The sequence below is a fragment of the Nycticebus coucang genome, chromosome 2, assembly GCF_027406575.1.
Source record: "Nycticebus coucang isolate mNycCou1 chromosome 2, mNycCou1.pri, whole genome shotgun sequence".
Classification (NCBI taxonomy): Eukaryota; Metazoa; Chordata; class Mammalia; order Primates; family Lorisidae; genus Nycticebus; species Nycticebus coucang.
The window spans coordinates 1199572-1217412 of NC_069781.1; the positions used below are offsets into that span (position 1 = coordinate 1199572).

Consider the following 17841-nt stretch of genomic DNA (forward strand, 5'->3'; position numbering starts at 1 on the left):
CACCTCACTCAGAAGCCTCCCAGCCGCTATTCTCACTCTGCATGAAGGCTCATTCACCAGCATCACCTGAGGCAGATACTTTACACAAACAGGCCTCTTGCCCAAGTGCGGCGCTAGCGAACACTGCTACTGAGGCCAGGCCTCTGTACCACTGACCCTTCATCTCACTCTCACTACTCAGCTTTTGGGACCCCGACCCACGACAGGTACAATTCTGTGGGACTTGCCCATTGGCACAGGAAAGATGCCTCAGAAAGAGCAGGGCTGTGGCTTGCGGGCTGCCCGAGAGCATGCCCCCCCCATCTCGACTCACAAAAGAAAATGTGCGTGACTTTTGTCCCTGTCTGGCCCTTGCTGAAGCACTGCCAGGACATACCACACCAAGGACATCGGCCTCTCCACAGGAGGGGCACCCTCCAGATGTCGCCTTGGTCTCCCTCACTCTGGAATGAGCAAGGGGGGACACAGCAGGGCGATCCCTGGCACTCAGGGATTTAACTAGCAGTGCTTTAAATTCAAACAGGAGAGGAGAGGAGCCCATGTCCCAGCCTGAATTCTAGAACCTAAGATCTTAGACATGGGTAAACATGAAAAACAGTGCACATACAAGGCATGTTCCTATCCCTGGGGGCACCAAGTCTATGAAGCACCTTAGCAGGGACACAGTGGCCAGATCTTGAGTGGCAGTCTCTGGAGTGCCTGCAGCTTGGCTGCCATGCCCTGCCCCCTGCTGCCCTCAGTGCCTTTCACAGGAGTCTCAGGAACACCCTTCAAGGACCTCACAGTTGGTTGAGGCTGAAGAAAAGGAATGTGAAGATACCCTCACAGGGCTGCTTTCAGCAAAAACTGGAGCTGAAGGGGCATGGGGATGGAGGACAGTCAGACTCGCTCAGCCCTGACACCTGAGAACCACCTCTGCCCCCTGCTGCTTCACCCCCACCCCAGGGCCACCCTCATTGCATTCCGAGGCTCCATGTGCCCAAGGACAAGGCCAGACAGCAGCCAGCCTGACACTTTAGCTCCTGCCCAAGGGGACATACCACTTGCCCAGGCCTTAGCCATATGACTCACCTCTCAGGGAGGTGCAGATGCTCCTGAGGGCAGCTGAGGACATCCTAGCCCTGCCCTTGGGAACTGTTCCATGTGTTCACTGGGGCAAGAGGACCCAGGGTGCCCAGGAAAGCAGCAGTCATGGGGGCAGGAGTTCTAGAACCAAACCTGGGGAGAAGATGGCAGGTGTACGTCCAGTCACAGCCTCTTGACGCTTCCTGGCAAAGTCTGAAATCTTCCAGATAAAGACTCCATCGTAGGTGGACGCCTCCATTTCAAGGACCTTCTGTTCCAGGTCAGCCATTGCCAAGTCCTTGAGGCCGATGCTCCTCTCCAGCTGCTGTACCTGCCGAGCAGCAAGACCACGTTTTCCCTCTCACTGGAAGAGCAGTGGCACTGAGCCCAGCCTCCCACAGCCACCAGTCTTGGGACACCACCAGGAGTACCATCCCCAGTGTTCTTGAGTAACCCTGGGCAAGACTTCTGCTGAGTCTGTCCCTCTTCACAGGACTCTCCATCTGCCTGGCGTAAGGCAGAGGCTCCAAGTCCACATCAAAGGCTGCTGGCCAGAAAGCACTCAGAAGCCAGACTGTGCCGGGCACATCACTAACTCTGCCCTCCCAGGCTAGGGAGAAGAGGTTCTAGCCCATAGCCTCCATAATCTCCTAGAGTCGGGTCCCTCACAGCACAGGGTTAAAGCCTCCTGGAGAAACCGTGCTGGACAGGGATTTGCAAATGGAGTTCTGCCATCCAGGCCTCAGAACTCCTGACATGCTAGAACCTGCCAGGACAGGGATAACGCCTTCCTCCCTGCAGGCACAGACCTTGTTACTCAGGGCTTCGATCTTGTCTTGGTCCAGTCGGTGCTGCCTGCTGCAGGCCTCAGCAGTCATGGCCACCCTCTCCACCTCCCGGTTCAGGACACAGACGATGTTCTCAAAGGTGGCCGTCTTCCTCTCCAGCGCTTCACACCTCTGCAGGATCTCTGACTCCACCTGGCTCTGGTCTCCTGAAAGGGGCTTTGCCTCCAGGACGGAGCTGAGCAGCATGGCCAGGTGCCCCTGCAGCCCCTGTGCCTCGTGCTCTTGCTGTTTCTCTCTCTCCACCTGTGGACACAGGGCAGGGGGCTGCTGGCGTCGTCTGCTCTGACCCGGGGACAACCATAGGTGGGCCTCAACTGACCTGAAGGGACAGAGGTCAGAGCACAGGAATGCCCAAGACTTGCCATGGCTTGGTCTTAGTGATTTTTTAACCTTTTCATTTACATGGCAGTGTTTGTTGCTGTCTGAAAGCCAAGTATGTTTGAAAATTAACCTTCATATATAACTTACTTGCTTTTATTTAAAAAAATTAAAGGAAAAAAATACCATTTTAAATAACTTCTCAAAGGGGAAAGGTGAAAAACAAAACACAGGAGTAGAAACTAGTCTTTCGAGCAGCGCCTGTGGCTCAAAGGGGTAGGGCGCTGGCCCCATATGCTGGAGGTGGCGGGTTCAAACCCAGCCCCGGCCAGAAACTGCAAAAAACAAAAAACAAACAAACAAACAAAAAAAATGAAACTAGTCTTTCTTTAACATGCCATATTTTATAGATCTGTTTACTGCTCAGTGGTTTTCAAACTGCCACAATAAAATTAAAAAGTGTTAAAGATGGGCAGCGCCTGTGGCTCAGTGAGTAGGGCGCCGGCCCCATATGCCGGCAGGTTCAAACCCAGCCCCGGCCAAACGGCAACAAAAACAAAAAAATGGCCGGGCGTTGTGGCGGGCGCCTGTAGTCCCAGCTGCTTGGGAGGCTGAGGCAAGAGAATCGCGTAAGCCCAAGAGTTAGAGGTTGCTGTGAGCCGTGTGACACCACGGCACTCTACCCGAGGGCAGTACAGTGAGACTCTGTCTCTACAAAAAAAAAAAAAAAAAAAGAAAGCAGGAGACTACCCCACGCAGATGAGGGGAATGGTCCTTTTTACTGTTATTAGAAAGAAAACAACTCAAGTTATATGCCATCAGTCACCAAACAAGAGCACCTTGACCTCCACTAGAGATGCTGTGAGGGATGCCTACCTGGTGGGCCGCCCTGTGTGCTGGCCCTCAGCTGGCCCAGGGAAGCCCAGACCCATGACCTACCTTGCTTTCATCCATCAGCCACAACCTTGGCCAGGGCCTGCCTCCAGGCCCAGTGCTCCTCAAGTGGACACAACAGTGTCCTGACCTCAGGGGTACCCACTTCACAGGGAAAGATGGACAAGGAACAGGACATGAGTGCTGACTCAGGGCAGTGCTGTCTGCACGGGTGGGAGGGGCTTCACACAGGGACACAGACACCTGACAGGTGTGCAACATGCCTGGCCTGAGAAGAGCAGGTGTACTCAAGGATAGGCAGGCCAGTACGCAGGGTAGAGAAGAGGCAGCAGAAGTGAGGTCAGAGGTCACAGGGGGTGGGGCACATGATTTTTGATCACCAGTGAGGTATGAAGGCAGAAGCCACAACAGGGTTCTAAGCCAGAAGTGCCATGGTCATATTTCCATTTGTAAGCAAAACAGAGCAGGCAGAAGTCTAAAGAAAGTCTGGTAAGCACTGGGGGTCAGAGATGAGGACAACTTGGGCAGGGGAGCAATGGGAAGTACGGGAGGGATCCACTTGAAGGCTGTGGCTAGAGCTGCAGGTTAGAGAGCTGCTGCTCTTTGGAGGGGCTGGGAGGACAAGGTGGAGGGGGACACAGAATAGCAGCCTTAGAGTGGTCCATGCTGTGGTAAGTCTGAGATGTCCACCTGACTTCCAGGAAGGCTCAAGGCAACAGGTGGATACTCACGTCTGGTCATTCTCAGGGACAGGAGGTAGTCAAAGCCAGGGGCACTAGGAGACCACCAAGAGGATGGGAGTGGCTGACAGCCTGGGACTGTGCCCAGGACATATGAAGGCCAAGTGAAGACCTTGTTGGGAGGAGACAGCCTGCCACCCAGCAAGCCCAATCCCAACCCTTGACTCACCGTCTCCTGACAGCCGACAGTGTGGAATCTGCAAGGGACTCGACACTTGCCACAGGTCTTGATGTGGTCCTGGAACTGTAAGGGGACAATGTCATTACTCACGCTTCTCTGTTCTGACCCACTCCTCAGCACTGGTGCCCAACTGAAACTAGACTTTACATGGAAGCTATCAGCCTCCTCATTGTCATGCTTCACAGAACCTAAGCGTCTGTTTTCAAAGCTGCTTGCCCACACAAACACGTGCGCACACACACACACTTGTGTACATGCACATGCCACAGGCCCTGCACGTAACTGGGTGGCCAAGTGTCTCAGGGTGCCTGAAGAGTCACAGAAAGCAGTACCTGTCATCTACCAGTCCCCAGGGATGTGTGGGGTGGAGGCCCCAGGGCCTTGGTGTCATCTCACACAAAGAGAGGCCGGCCTGACCCGGAGTCAAATGCCTACCACTCACTAGTGTGGGGGTGATGTATGACATGAATTCGAATCACAACATGAAATCCAGAACAGGGTGGCAGATATTTCGCACATGATAAAGACAGCGTCTCCAATCAGTGAAGGAAAAAAAGGCTACCATTTTGATAACTTGTATAAGGATGACGGATAGCCGGGGAAACAAAATTAAACCCAAGTTCTCCCCTCCCTCTTCCAGGTGGTGTGGCAAGTGTATCGGAGCTGTAAATGAGAGAGAATCAAACCTGCAAATATCAGAGGGAAGAACAGAATTTCCTCTACACCTGGGAAGGGGGAAAGGTCTTAACTATGAATCTATTTCCAGACACTATAACAGAATAACCTAAAACAGTGCTCCTCCAGACAGATAACCCAAAAAACCACCTGGGCAAGTCATGAACAGATCCTTCCCCATGAGAGGAATGCAGGTGAACTTTAAGCAAAAAGCATTTAGTCACATTCACAATTTCAGAGACAGAAAAGCGAACCTACCCTCATATCCCTGAGGTTGGCTCCAAGACCTCTCGGGGATACCACACTCCTCACTTAAGGGGCGCTTGTCCCTTCTGTGAGATGCAGCAGTGTTTGCGTGTGAGCGTGCACATCCTCTTGTAGTTTCAGGTCATCCCTAGACCACTTATAATACCCAATACACTGTGAAAGCTATGTAAACAGTTGTTGTACTATATTCTTTAGGGACTAATGACAAGAAAAAAGGGTCTATCTACAGAGAATACAAAAAAAACTATACTTTTTTTTTTTGACAGAGTCTCACTATGTCCCCCTCGGTAGAGTGCCGTAGTGTCACAGCTCACAGCAACCTCAAACTCTTGGGCTTAAGCGATTTTCTTGCCTCAGTCTCCCAAGTAGCTGGGACTACAGGCACCCACCACAACACCTGGCTATTTTTTGCTTATAGTTGTCACTGTTGTTTAGCTGGCCTGGGCCAGGTTTGAACCCGTCACCCTTGGTGTATGTGGCTGGCGCCATAACCACTGTGATATGAGCACTGAGCCTATATACACATTTTTAAGAAAAGAAAAAACTATATTAAATTTGTAATGCTCAAGTCATGTTTGGCTTCTACAATTACAAGAGGTGCTCAACATGATTTGTATTGATCATTTATTTTGTTTTGTTTTGTTTTTTGCAGTTTTTGGCCGGGGCCGGGTTTGAACCCACCATCTCCGGTATATGGGGCCAGCGCCCTACTCCTTCAGCCACAGGCGCCGCGCCCCTGTATTGATCATTTGTTATCAATGTACATTGAGTATTACAAACAAAGATGCTGCAAATTTTCTTTCCGCATTATTTTCGATCTGCAGTTGGTTAAATCCCCAGATGTGGAACCTACAGACTCAGAGGTCCAAATGTATTTCTCACCCATCATACAAGTGAAAATCCAAGGTCAACACTACACTGTCATCTGAGGAAATGGCTCTCCCACACTGTGAATGAAGACACACGTCTGCACTCACAAACATGCAACCCCTCTGTCCTGGAATGCACTTTTAGTGTTCACTTTGTGCTATGTAACCTGTCTCTTTTTCTCTCTCTCTCTCTCCCCAGGCTTGTAAATTTCCACCACAAAAAGCTGAACAAGAAGTGATGGGAAAGGCCAGGCACAGTGGCTCATACCTGTAATCCCAGTGCTTTGGGAGGACGAGGCATATGGATCGCCTGAGCTCAGGAGTTTGAGATCAGCCTGAGCAAGATTGAGACCCACCTCTACTAAAAACAGAAAAAGTGGGCAGCGCCTGTGGCTCAGTCGGTAAGGTGCCGGCCCCATATACCGAGGGTGGCGGGTTCAAACCCGGCCCTGGCCAAAATGCAAAAAAAAACAGAAAATAGCCGGGCGTTGTGGCGGGTGCCTGTAGTCCCAGCTACTTGGGAGGCTGAGGCAAGAGAATCGCTTAAGCCCATGAGTTGGAGGTTACTGTGAGCTGTGTGAGGCCATGGCACTCTACCGAGGGCCATAAAGTGAGACTCTGTCTCTACAAAAAAAAAAAAAAACAGAAAAAGTTAGCCAAGTGTCATAGTGGGGACGTACTAGTCCCAGCTACTTGGGAGGCTGAGACAAAAGAATCACTTAAGCCCAAGGGTTTGAGGTTGCTATGAACTGTGATGCTATTGGAGTCTACCTAGGGCGACAGAGTGAGACTCTGTCTCAAAAAAAAAAAAAAAGTGATGGGGACCCACAATGCCTGTTGCTCCCTGGGGAGGGAAGATCTGGGGAAAAGGCATTGCCAAAAGTGAGGGGAGACCAAAGTCCTACCACACTGCTCACAGCAAGTCCCATGGAAATGGAAAGGCAGGTGACTGTCTGGCTTCCTTGAGCCTCAGTTTCTCCCCTAGGGTTCCCGTGAGCGCTGAAGGTCAACTCCCAGAGCCCCCATACTGACAGTGACAACACGAACAGGCAGGTAGCCTCCCACTGAACCCTCCACAGGCCCCGCATCATGTCCAGCAAGTCCCACACACCAGCACCCAAAGAAATGGCTCTCGACCCACAATGTCCCACACTCAGCTCAGTCCTGCATGTGTTCCCCAACACGGGTTTGAGGGGCTCAAGCTTGGCTCCAGCAAAACTCCCAGAAGCTGGGGGTAGGGTGGCACGAGGGAACAGCTCCAAGCAGACTTAGTGTGACAACCACTGTCCAATCATGTACATGTTTTACATAATCAAAGAACAAAAGAGAGTATTTTTTTAATTGCTAAACTTTAAAAAGAAATGGAAGTAAATGAATTGACTGTAGACCAAGTCTGACATAGACGCACACAAAAAAAATGTATTCCAGCCAACCTCAGAACACAGTATTTGAAAAACATATCTCTGTAGGGGTGGCACCTGTAGCTCAAGGAGTAGGGCGCCAGTCCCATATGCCAGAGGTGGCAGGTTCAAACCCAGCCCCGGCCAAAAAAAAAAAAAAAAAAAACCACAAAAAACATATCTCTGTAAGACATACTGCCAAGGATAAGAAGAACTTCAAAGAGCTAGTAAACTTTATCCAGTGGTCTTACTAGAATACTGTGGCTATTTTTATTTTAAACTTACTGTACATAACATACCATTAACACTGATAGGAACCAAAATTTTCAACTTAAAATACAAATATAAAAATTTATTTATTTTTATTTTTTTGTAGAGACAGAGTCTCACTGTACCGCCCTCAGGTAGAGTGCCATGACATCACCCGGCTCACAGCAACCTCTAACTCTTGGGCTTCCGTGATTCTCCTGCCTCAGCCTTCCGAGCAGCTGGGACTACAGGCACCCGCCACAACGCCCGGCTATTTTTTTGTTGCAGTTTGGCCGGGGCTGGGTTTGAACCCGCCACCCTCGGTATATGGAGCCAGCGCCCTACTCACTGAGCCATAGGCGCTGCCCAAAAGTGTGTTTTTTTTTGCAGTTTTTGGCCGGGGCTGGGTTTGAACCCACAACCTCCGGCATATGGGGCTGGCACCCTACTCCTTTGAGCCACAGGTGCCGCCCCAAATATAAAATTTAAAAAGATAGAGAAATCCCTATAATATTATGTAAAAATCAGAATGTCAGTGTGAAAGCACGCTCAGCTCCTTCATGGGACACAAACTCCCACAGTAGCTGGCACCATGACCACAATCCCTATAGTCCACACTCCACTGAGGGGCCAGAGTTCTGGATATCCAGAACTGGACAGCCAGGCACTGCCAGCCCAGGTGAGGGGCGTGGGAATAACAGCTCCAGGGCCACCTCAAAGACCCTCAAGCTGGAGAGGAGGCCCTGTGGGCAGGCAAATAAAGATGCGATGGATTAAAACACACTGAAATTGCTGGGTGAGGTGCTTACTCCTATAATCGCAGTGCTCTGGGAAGTCTAGGCGGGTAGATTGCCTGATGAGCTCAGGAGTTCAAGACCAGCCTGAGGAAACCGAGACCTCCCCACCTCTACTACAAATCAGAAAACTAGGCCGGTGTAATGACAGGTGCCTGTAGTCCCAGCTATTCAGGAGGCTGAGGCAAGAGGATCACCCGAGCCCAAGAGTTTGAGGTTGCTGGGAGCTGTGACACCACTGCACTCTACCCCACGACAAATGAGTGAGACTCTGCCTCAAAAAACAAACAAAAAAACCCCCTAAAATTATGGAAAGCTACACATTCAAGACAAGAAGAGAAGGAGGAGGAGGAGGGAGGGTAGCAAGAGAGGAGTAGAAAAACACACACAGACACACAGGGTGCGCAGGGCAGACGAACAAAGTGACTGGTGCAGAGGGGTCACCTGGGCACCTTACTGTTGGGAAATTGTTGGGCGAGGTGCTTACTCCTATAATCCCAGCAGTCTGGGAAGCCTAGCTGGGTAGATCTTACTGTCTGTACTTTCCTTACTCTGGAAAAGGAGAATCACAAGTAAAGCATAAACTCCTGACCGCGTAGTACAAGCCAAGGCCAGCCAAAGAGCTGATGGAGATGACACAGCAGGAGACGCCCCATAGGAAATCTCCAGGCTGCACCCAACAGGGGAGCTGTCACGGCAATCAAGCTTGCCCTCACAGATACAGAGCACCAGGAAGGCCTCCTGGTCTCCACAGGTGGCATCACATCAGCCACAGCCCTTTACAACATCCCCAGAAGGCACCAGAGCCCGAAACTCACATCAGGCTCCCAGAGTGAGCTCCAGCCCCCAGGTGAAGATCAGTGGCACCTGCCAGACCCAGTGTGCAGGACACTCAGTACAACAAATGGAATGAGGGGAGAAGCCCCCCTGTTTCAGAATTTGGGCTGTGACCTGTATTTAAATGGAAGCAAACCAGACAGACAAGGAGACCAACATGCACACACCTGAGGGCTGAGCAGACAGAGGGCTCCGCCTGCCTAACCTGCCACCCTAGAAGGCACGGCATCCCTTTCTGTAGCTTCAGCCTCTGGGCCAGCTACCCTCACCCCTGCCAGCCCAACCAGGAGGAAGACCTGGAAAAATACATGTGCTGGAATGCAGTGTCATCATCACAACTCACAGCAACCTCCAACTTCTGGGCTCAAGCAATCCTCCTGCCTCAGCCTCAGAGTAGCTGGGACTATAGGCGCCCGTCGCCACGCCTGGCTAGTGTTTTCCTTTTTAGTAGGGACAGGGGTCTTGTTCTTGCTCAGGTTGGTCTCAAACTCCTGAATTCAAGAGATCTACCCACCCACCCACCCACCTCAGCTTCCCAGAGTGCTGGGATTACAGGTGTGAACCACCACACCTGGCCTCAACTTTACTTTAAATGACAGCCAGCAACTAATTCATCCCTGTGCAAGAAAGCATTTTCCTTACAGGACTAAGAATAGAAGAAAGTAAAATTCTGCAAGTACCAAGCATTGGATGCCTCGATGCTATCACAGACTATGTATGTGTACCCTACTCTTCACACCCAAAGCGCTTGCTGCAAATACCAAGCTTTGAGGTCAATACCAACATTTCTACCAGGCAAACACCAACACTCTGGGAGGCTGAGGCAGATAGATTGTTTGAGCTTAGGAGTTCAAGAATAGCCTAAGCAAGAGCAAGACTCTATCTCTACTAAAAATAGAAAAACCAGCCGGGTATTGTGGCTGGCACCTGTAGTCCCAGATACTCAGGAGGCTGAGGTAAGATCCCAAGAGTCTGAGGCTGCTGTGAGCTATGATGCCACAGTACTCTACCCTGGATGACAGAATGAGACTCTATCTCAAAAACAAAAAACATTTCTTTTCTTTTTTTTTGAGACATAGTCTTACTCCATGTCACCCTAGATAAAGTGCCCTGCCATCACAGCTCACAGCAAACTCAAACTCTTGGGTTTAAGTGATTGTCTTCTCTCAGCCTCCCAAGTAGCTGGGACTACAGGTGCCTGCCACAACGCCCAGCTATTTTTTTGTTGTAGTTGTCACAACCACTGAGCTACTGGTTCCGAGCCAAAAAACCTTTCTCATAAATAGCACATGGAGGGTAATGACAACTTTAATGTTTAATTTTCCCAATAATTAGGACACACTTGCCCAAAAGTAACAACATATACTGGAGAATAAAAAAGGGGTTCTCACTGTAGCCACTGGCACACTCAGGAGAGTGGCCATACTACACACCTGAGCATTCTGTGACCCACTTCAGGTCGCTGTCCCTTTGGACACAAGGTCCTAATCCTCCCCCACACCATGCAGCTCAGGATCCTCACTATCAACATTTAGGTGGCAATTTTGTGGTCCTCACAGGGCATGAGCAACAATTTACCTTCTCCCGAGAGATCTTCTTCTTGCCACAGCCATCACAAGTCAAAGGGAACTTGGGGCAGACTTCGTGGTGAGCCTTGAAGAGAAGAAGGAAGCAGTGTTACTATGGCCTCCGATACGGGGTGGAAAGATGTAGGGGTGGATGACAAGCTCAGGCTGTGGCCAGTGCCTGAGGGGCCATTGGAATGCTCTGGTCACCCTCCACCCTGCGCAGGATCCTGCAGGCACCATTCAGAGCTCCAGAGACTTTAACACTCTCTTTTGCATTCCACTATCCTCTAGGGCAGCAGTTTTCTTTTTTTTTTTTTTTTTTTATTGTTGGGGATTCATTGAGGGTACAATAAGCCAGGTTACACTGATTGCAATTGTTAGGTAAAATCCCTCTTGCAATCATGTCTTGCCCCCATAAAGTGTGACACACACCAAGGTAGGGCAGCAGTTTTCAACCTGTGGGTCACGATTCACAGGAACTGTATTAAAGGGCCAAGGTATTAGGAAGGTTGAGAACCACTGCTCTATGGAAACATGAGGAGGACAGAGATAGACAGTCTGAATGGAGTGCCATCACCATTCTGCAGCTCTGACTTAAACAACAGGCTTGTGCAGGGGCAGAGAATAGCATGAGCTAGTGATACTTCCTGACAGGAGGACTATGCTGGCCTCACACATGACACCAGATATGCTGCTGTGGGCTGCTTGGTGCCCCACACAACTCTGGTCAGGCCAGTCCACAGGCAGTATGGACAGAAGAGCACTTCTGCCCCAGGAGGAAAAGACACCCACGGAGACTATTCTAGTCTGAGAGGCCCCAGAGACATTACAGTGAAACGCAGAGAGGAACCCTGTGACTCAAATCAATCAAATTAAGAGACATGGGCCATAACAAGTGCACATAAGCCCTGTGCACTTCACAGATACATTCTAAGCAACGTTTGGATGAAATGACACAAAGACTTGTTTTTTTTTTTCTTTGAGCATCTCAAGTTGTTGCCCTGAGTAGAGTGCCGTGGTGTCACAGCTCACAGCAACCTAAAACTCTTGGACTTAAGCGATTTTCCTGCGTCAGCCTCCCAAGTAGCTTGTGTAGAGGCACTGGCCACAATGCCCAGCTATTTTTTTATTGTCATTGCAGTTGTCATTGTTGTTTTAGCTGGCCCGGGCCAGGTTCAAACCCATCAGCCTCTGTGCATGTGGCCAGCACCCTGCCCACTGAACTATGGGCACTCTGCCCAAAGACTTGCTTAATAACAGTCTAAGGCATGATGCCCAGGCCTTTCAGACTACAGGGCTGACGCAGAGTGAGGTGATACAGCACCTGCCGCTACTGCCCGGGAGTGCTGGAGCTTTTCTAAAACAAAAACACTTTTTAAAGTATTGATACTTGGTGCTGACTTCATACAACCCTAGTTCCTCCAAGAACTTTCTACCCTCTCGGCTTCAGGGAAATAACTATGGCCCACAAAGCTGATTGCAAAGAAGCCAAGCCAGCCCCATCCCAGTGTAGCCATGGCCACACAGGCTGTCCCCTGCCCATGCACCTTCACATCTGTCCCAGAGCAGGGTGCCCGGCAGTGCCGGCAGCTCAGGCTCCTCTCTGGACACTCATGCTCCAAGTGGCGCTCCTTCTCACCAAGGCGGACCAGGCTTTTGCAGGCAGGGCACTCAGTCAGCATGAGCGGGCAGCGACCTTCGTGGCAGCTCTGGCAACAAAAGAAGCCAGCGTCAACAGAGCTTCTGGGACAACACAGGCACCATGTGTGCAGAGATGGCTCAGTGTCCCCGTGCAGGCCCCTGTGTGCAGCTCCTGCCTGCCCTGGAGGCTGCCCTCTGCGACAGCTCTTGGGGCTCTCACAGATTAGACAGAAGGGAAATGCTGATGTGTTCTCCTCTCCCCTCCTTGCTTCAGACTGAGCCAAGGAGACAACCTACTGCAACAGGTCTGAGTGTGTACCTTGATACCCCCAGAGTACCCCAGCTCCCCCATCCCTGAAACAGCCAAGTGCATGAGCCCTGCCCAGTTCCACCACACACACCAGCTCCTCATTGAGAAGGCAAGGCCTGATCTGGCTCTGTAGACCAAAAGTGAAATGTGGTCGGTACTGGGCATGACCTTGCCAACTTCAGCCCTGCCATCATTACAGGAGAAGGTGTGAAGAGGCAGAGGTGCCCGTGGAAGCCGTGGAGATAGTGAGACGGGCTTGTGGGCCTGGCCACCCAGCTGAGGCCCAAACACATATCGTACGTCGGAAAGGCCCTATGCCATGAGGAAGACTGGCTAGAGGGCCAGGGGAAGCGGCAAGGCCCCTTAGCAGCCCACTTGGCCCAGTGCTGAGAGCCACCACCCTCACGAAACTGACAACCCGATGGTCACACCCCAGCCAGTGAGACAGGAGAGACAGTGGTGGAGACAAGGCCTGGGCAGGGAAAGCAGGAACCTGGTGCGGCAAGGAGGGGCCTACAGAGCATCCCAGGAAAACCCAGGGCAGCACTGGAGGACATGAAAGAGAAGATGCATAGCTGCTCCTCACCATGCTGGGCCAGGAGCCCCGAACCCCGCCACCTCTCAGGCCTGCCATGCCCTGGGCATGGCCTTGCAGGGTCTGGACAGCAAGGTGACAAGGCCTGACTGAACTCTTCAGAGACTTCGAGGGAAGGCCTGGAAGCTACTGTAGTAACAGCAGTAGAATGAGGGGGCGTGGTGACTCATCCTGTAATCCTACCACTCTGGAAGGCCAATCCTAGCTGGTGGATAGTTTGAGCTCAGGACTTCGAGACCAGCCTGAGCAAGAGTGAGACCCCATCTCTATTAAAAATAGAAAGACTAGCCAGGAACCATGGTGGGTACCTATAGTCCCAGCTACTTTGGAGGCTGAAGCAGGACTGATTGAGCCCAGGAGTTTGAGTTTGCTGTGAGCTATGATGTCACACTCTACCCAGGGTGACAAAGTGAGACTCCATCACAAAAAAAAAAAAAAGGAAGAATGAGGTGGCAGGTTCAGGAAAAGGGGAGAGAGGGCTGGATCCTGCACTTGTTCAGGGAGCCAGGCGGGACTGCTGATAGACTGAGTGTGCCGTTTACAGGAACAGAGAGGTCAGTGATGGCCCCTAGGTCCCTGGCCCAAGCCACAGGAAGGATGAGGTCAACTCCTTGGTCCTAACCAGCCTCTGCAGGGGTGGATGAGGCAGAGAAACAGAACTGAAGCTTGTCTTTCAAAAGAAGTCAGCGTGAAGGGGGACAGAGAAAGGGAGCGGTAGTTGGAGGAACATGGAGTTGAAAAAGATCTGTTGGCTGAGCTCCCTTGGTGATAAGACACACATAATGTTCCCCAACTTCACCATTTCTAAGCGCACACCCAGGGCCCTGAGCAAGTTTCCGCTGCTCTGCAGCCATTGCCACCACCCTGCAGAACTTTTCATCTTCCCAGCCCAACGCTCCATCCGCGTGAGACACTCACTCACCGCACCCTCCATCCCACTTGCTGTTTCTGTGGGTCTGACGACTCTGGGGACCTCCGTTAATGGTTTATCTCACAGAGCACAGTGACAAGTTTGAGACAAGAGACATTAGAGCATGTTTTCTGTGCCGATGGGCACAACCTGGCAGCAGGACAGGCCGACGGGGAAGGAAGAGGACACACTGAGAGGAGAGGTCCTGAGAGTGAGCAGGAGGATAACCCAACAGCAGGGAACCCTCTCCATGGGGCTGCAGCTAGGGGTCCCCCAGATGAATTGGGAAAGGTTGCTATGGGTGGGGGGGGGGGGAGTAAGGGACCCTTTTTCTTTTGAGACAGGATCTCATTCTGTCACCCTGGTAGAGTGCCAAGGCCTCAGCCTAGCTCCTTACAACCTCAAACTCCTTGGCCTCAAGAGGTCTTCCTGCCTCAGTCTCCCAGAGTGCTGGGATTATAGGCATGAGTCACTGCGCCAGGCCAGTACCCTCTTTCAAGTTCTAGGAAACAGATGTATTTCTAGACAAGGGAACATGCCTGTTAGCAGAGCAGCATCCATGTGGCTCCCGGGAGATGCCACTCTCCTATAACAGTCCTCTGCAGGCAGGATGTCTGTAGCCTAAGCATCGCGTTCCCCAAGCTCAGACACCACAGGGTCTGGGCCTTCAGGGCTTCTCTGGTCACAACTCGCTATCTCTCTGCATAGCCTGATGGCTTTGTGGACAGGTACGCACACACTCTTGGGGTCTGCCCATTCTGGGAGCAAACAAGAAGTGGCAGGTAAACTCCAGAGAGTGACTTGATGGAGGTACAGGTGGTGTCCACACCTCCTCAAAGCACCCCATGCCACATGTATGCCAGAGCAGGCCCCCTGAGAGAACCCATGAGCAGCTGACATGTTGGTGCCTGCCAGGCCCAATGCTGGGGATCCCAACAGGTTCCTGGCCCTAGAGGGCAACATCCCAGATCAGCTACAGGGGAAGGACCAGGGCATGAGGAAGCTATACACTCTGACACTGTACTGAGGGCACAGGCGCCTAGACCAGCGCCCGTTCAACCTCCCAGGGAAACATTCCCTCTGAATCTCCACATGGCCACGGCAGTGACACAGCAGACAATCCTCAAAGGCACCTGAGCAGGGCACATGGGCCCAGCCCCCAAAACACCCAGCAGCACTGACCTGACCATCATCTGCTGAATAAACTAACTTCCCAGGCCCAACACTATCTGGAACCCCACTGCCACCCTCTGCCACCTGAGTGTGTAACAGCAGTTATCAAACTGAACCAAAGTGGAGCCTGGTAAACTACTATGGCTTATCAAAGTGCAAGCACAATTAAGGTATTCAAATTTAATTAAAAGACTGTTCTTTAAATCATAATGAAATGTTCACAGGTGAAATGACATGACATCTTCCATCTCCTTTAAAAAACAACCTAGAGGGCGGCGCCTGTGGCTCAGTCGGTAAGGCGCCGGCCCCACATACCGAGGGTGGCGGGTTCAAACCTGGCCCCAGCCAAACTGCAACCAAAAAATAGCTGGGTGTTGTGGCAGGTGCCTGTAGTCCCAGCTACTCGGGAGGCTGAGGCAAGAGAATCACTTAAGCCCAGGAATTGGAGGTTGCTGTGAGCTGTGTGAGGCCACGGCACTCTACCGAGGGCCATAAAGTGAGACTCTGTCTCTACGAAAAAAATAAAATAAAATAAAAAAATAAAAAACAACCTAGAAAAAAAAAAAATCCTAGTGGCTCAGCGCCTGCCAGCCCACATACACCGGGGCCGGGGGGTTCAAACCTAGCCCCGGCCTGCTAAACAATAACAACTACAACAAAAAATAGCCAGGCATTGTGATGGGCACCTGTAGTCCCACCTTTACTTGGGAGGCTGAGGGAAGAGAATGGCTTAAGCCCAAGAGTTTGAGATTGCTATGAGCTATGACGCTACAGAACTCTACAGAGGGCAACACAGTAAAACTCTGTCTCAAAAAAAAAAAAAAAATCTAGAAAGAGAAAACATGGATGAGTAGCAGGTAAACACTGCAGAAGGCTCGTCAGTGCTTTGTGGGCAGAGCATGCGGGGCCCCCCAGCCTCCCAGCAGTGGACTCTTCTCTCAGCCACACTGTTCAGACTGGCAATATGTTTAAAATTTCCATCAGAAAATCTTTCTTCCAGGACCATACTTGAAATTCCCCCATTGAACCCAGGGTCATCCAGCAGCAGATACGCCTGTGCCACCACCCTTATATAATCTGAACAAGCCGTCTTCTCCCTGCCCCAGAATACACATTTCAAAGAAACTAGTATTTATTCAACCAAAATGTGAACCAAAGGTTTTAAACCAGCGGTTCTCAACCTGTGGGTCACCACCCATAGAAACTGTATTAAAGGGCTGCAGCATTAGGAGGGTTGAGAACCACTGTTTTAAACAAATACAGTCCCTGTACCCTGAATTTCACCACAACATGCAATGAGGCCAAGATATCTGACCTGGCCCTTCAGCGGCTATCGGGGCTGACCTTCACATCTCTGGAAGTTTTCCCACACACCTCCCCTGCCCCTCCTCTGTGCACCTGCAGCTCCAGGGTTGCTATGAAATTCAGTTTACTGCCAGCACTGACCAGGCACACCATCAATGTTTTTTAGTTTTAAAATCATTCAGTTCATACAAAAGCATAATTGCAAAGGAAAAAGAAGAAAGCTAAACAGAACACTTCCCCCTTCTCACAACAATTCATACTATCCAAAGAAAAGAAAGCTTCATCTTTAGCACTGGTTTTCACAGTAACACCCCAATGTGTGGCATGCTGGGTGACCCAGCAAGGGCAGATGCAGGGCTGGTGAGATGAGGGGCAGGGCCACTCTGCAGAGGGAGACCCTAACTGTATACAGGGGACTGGATCTCAGGCCCTGTTTGTGACATTTATAGCCAGTGAGAAGTTTTATCAATAAAATCAAAACCACCACAGAACTATCCCAGAGCAGAGCCTGCCCCCATCCCCATGACCAAACCTGACTCCTTTCAGGGACTTTCCAGAGCTCTCAAAGGGCGCAGCCAGGGACTTTCCACTCTGCATGCCTGTGGGGCCACGTGGTGCCCAGCCCACAGACTGGCTGTCGTCCACAGCCCTCGGCCAGAGGCCCACACAGCCACTGACCTGGTGTATTACAGGCCTAGAGGTGGCTGAGACTCCAGAGGCTAGGAGCCCAGCCCAGAGCTGGGGACCGTTATTCCACCAGTGCCTTCAAAGGGCAGCACGGTGTACAGCATCACCCACTGCAGGTGCCCCATGGCCTCCCGGGAGCCTAGAAGGTTTTAACAACACTGCACATTATAGCCTTGGGCCACGGGGTACCTCTGCCCAAGGAGGTAGAAGTCTTTCACTTGAGAAAGTGCCTCAGAGCTGCAGTTCCACGTCCAGGTTCCAGATCACCATGCTAGAAGGAAAGCACATCTCCTTGCTCGCCCAGGTGTGGTCAAAGCTGCTTTTCTGGTGAAATAAAACTTAGAACCCAGAGACCACAAAGCAGAGTTGGTCAAAAGAACAAGGGAAGCATGGCCAGGTGCGTAGGCAGGGAGCAGAAACAGAGAAACCCATCAGTAATTCAGGATTCCAATTCCAAACCTGACAGGCGGTGTCCAAGGTCTGGTTCAGCAGGAGATCCCCAGCCCACTGCCTAG

The 17841-nt window shown here is 51.2% G+C and overlaps 1 protein-coding gene across 6 annotated transcripts in view; it reads right to left on the reverse strand.

Moving 5' to 3' along the window:
• The window catches only part of TRAF2 (TNF receptor associated factor 2), a 42842-nt gene that overhangs the window by 12358 nt on the left and 12643 nt on the right, over positions 1-17841 (reverse strand). For all 6 annotated transcript variants that reach the window (XR_008373431.1, XR_008373432.1, XR_008373436.1 and 3 more), the window contains exons 5-9: positions 12253-12414; positions 10716-10790; positions 4035-4109; positions 1875-2156; positions 1219-1396 (exon numbers count right to left, since the gene is read on the reverse strand). Coding sequence is in view for 1 of the 6 variants with exons in the window: in XM_053557468.1 (XP_053413443.1) it covers positions 1219-1396; positions 1875-2156; positions 4035-4109; positions 10716-10790; positions 12253-12414 (772 nt within the window). In the remaining 5 variants the exon portion in view is untranslated. The remainder of the gene's footprint in view (positions 1-1218; positions 1397-1874; positions 2157-4034; positions 4110-10715; positions 10791-12252; positions 12415-17841) is intronic.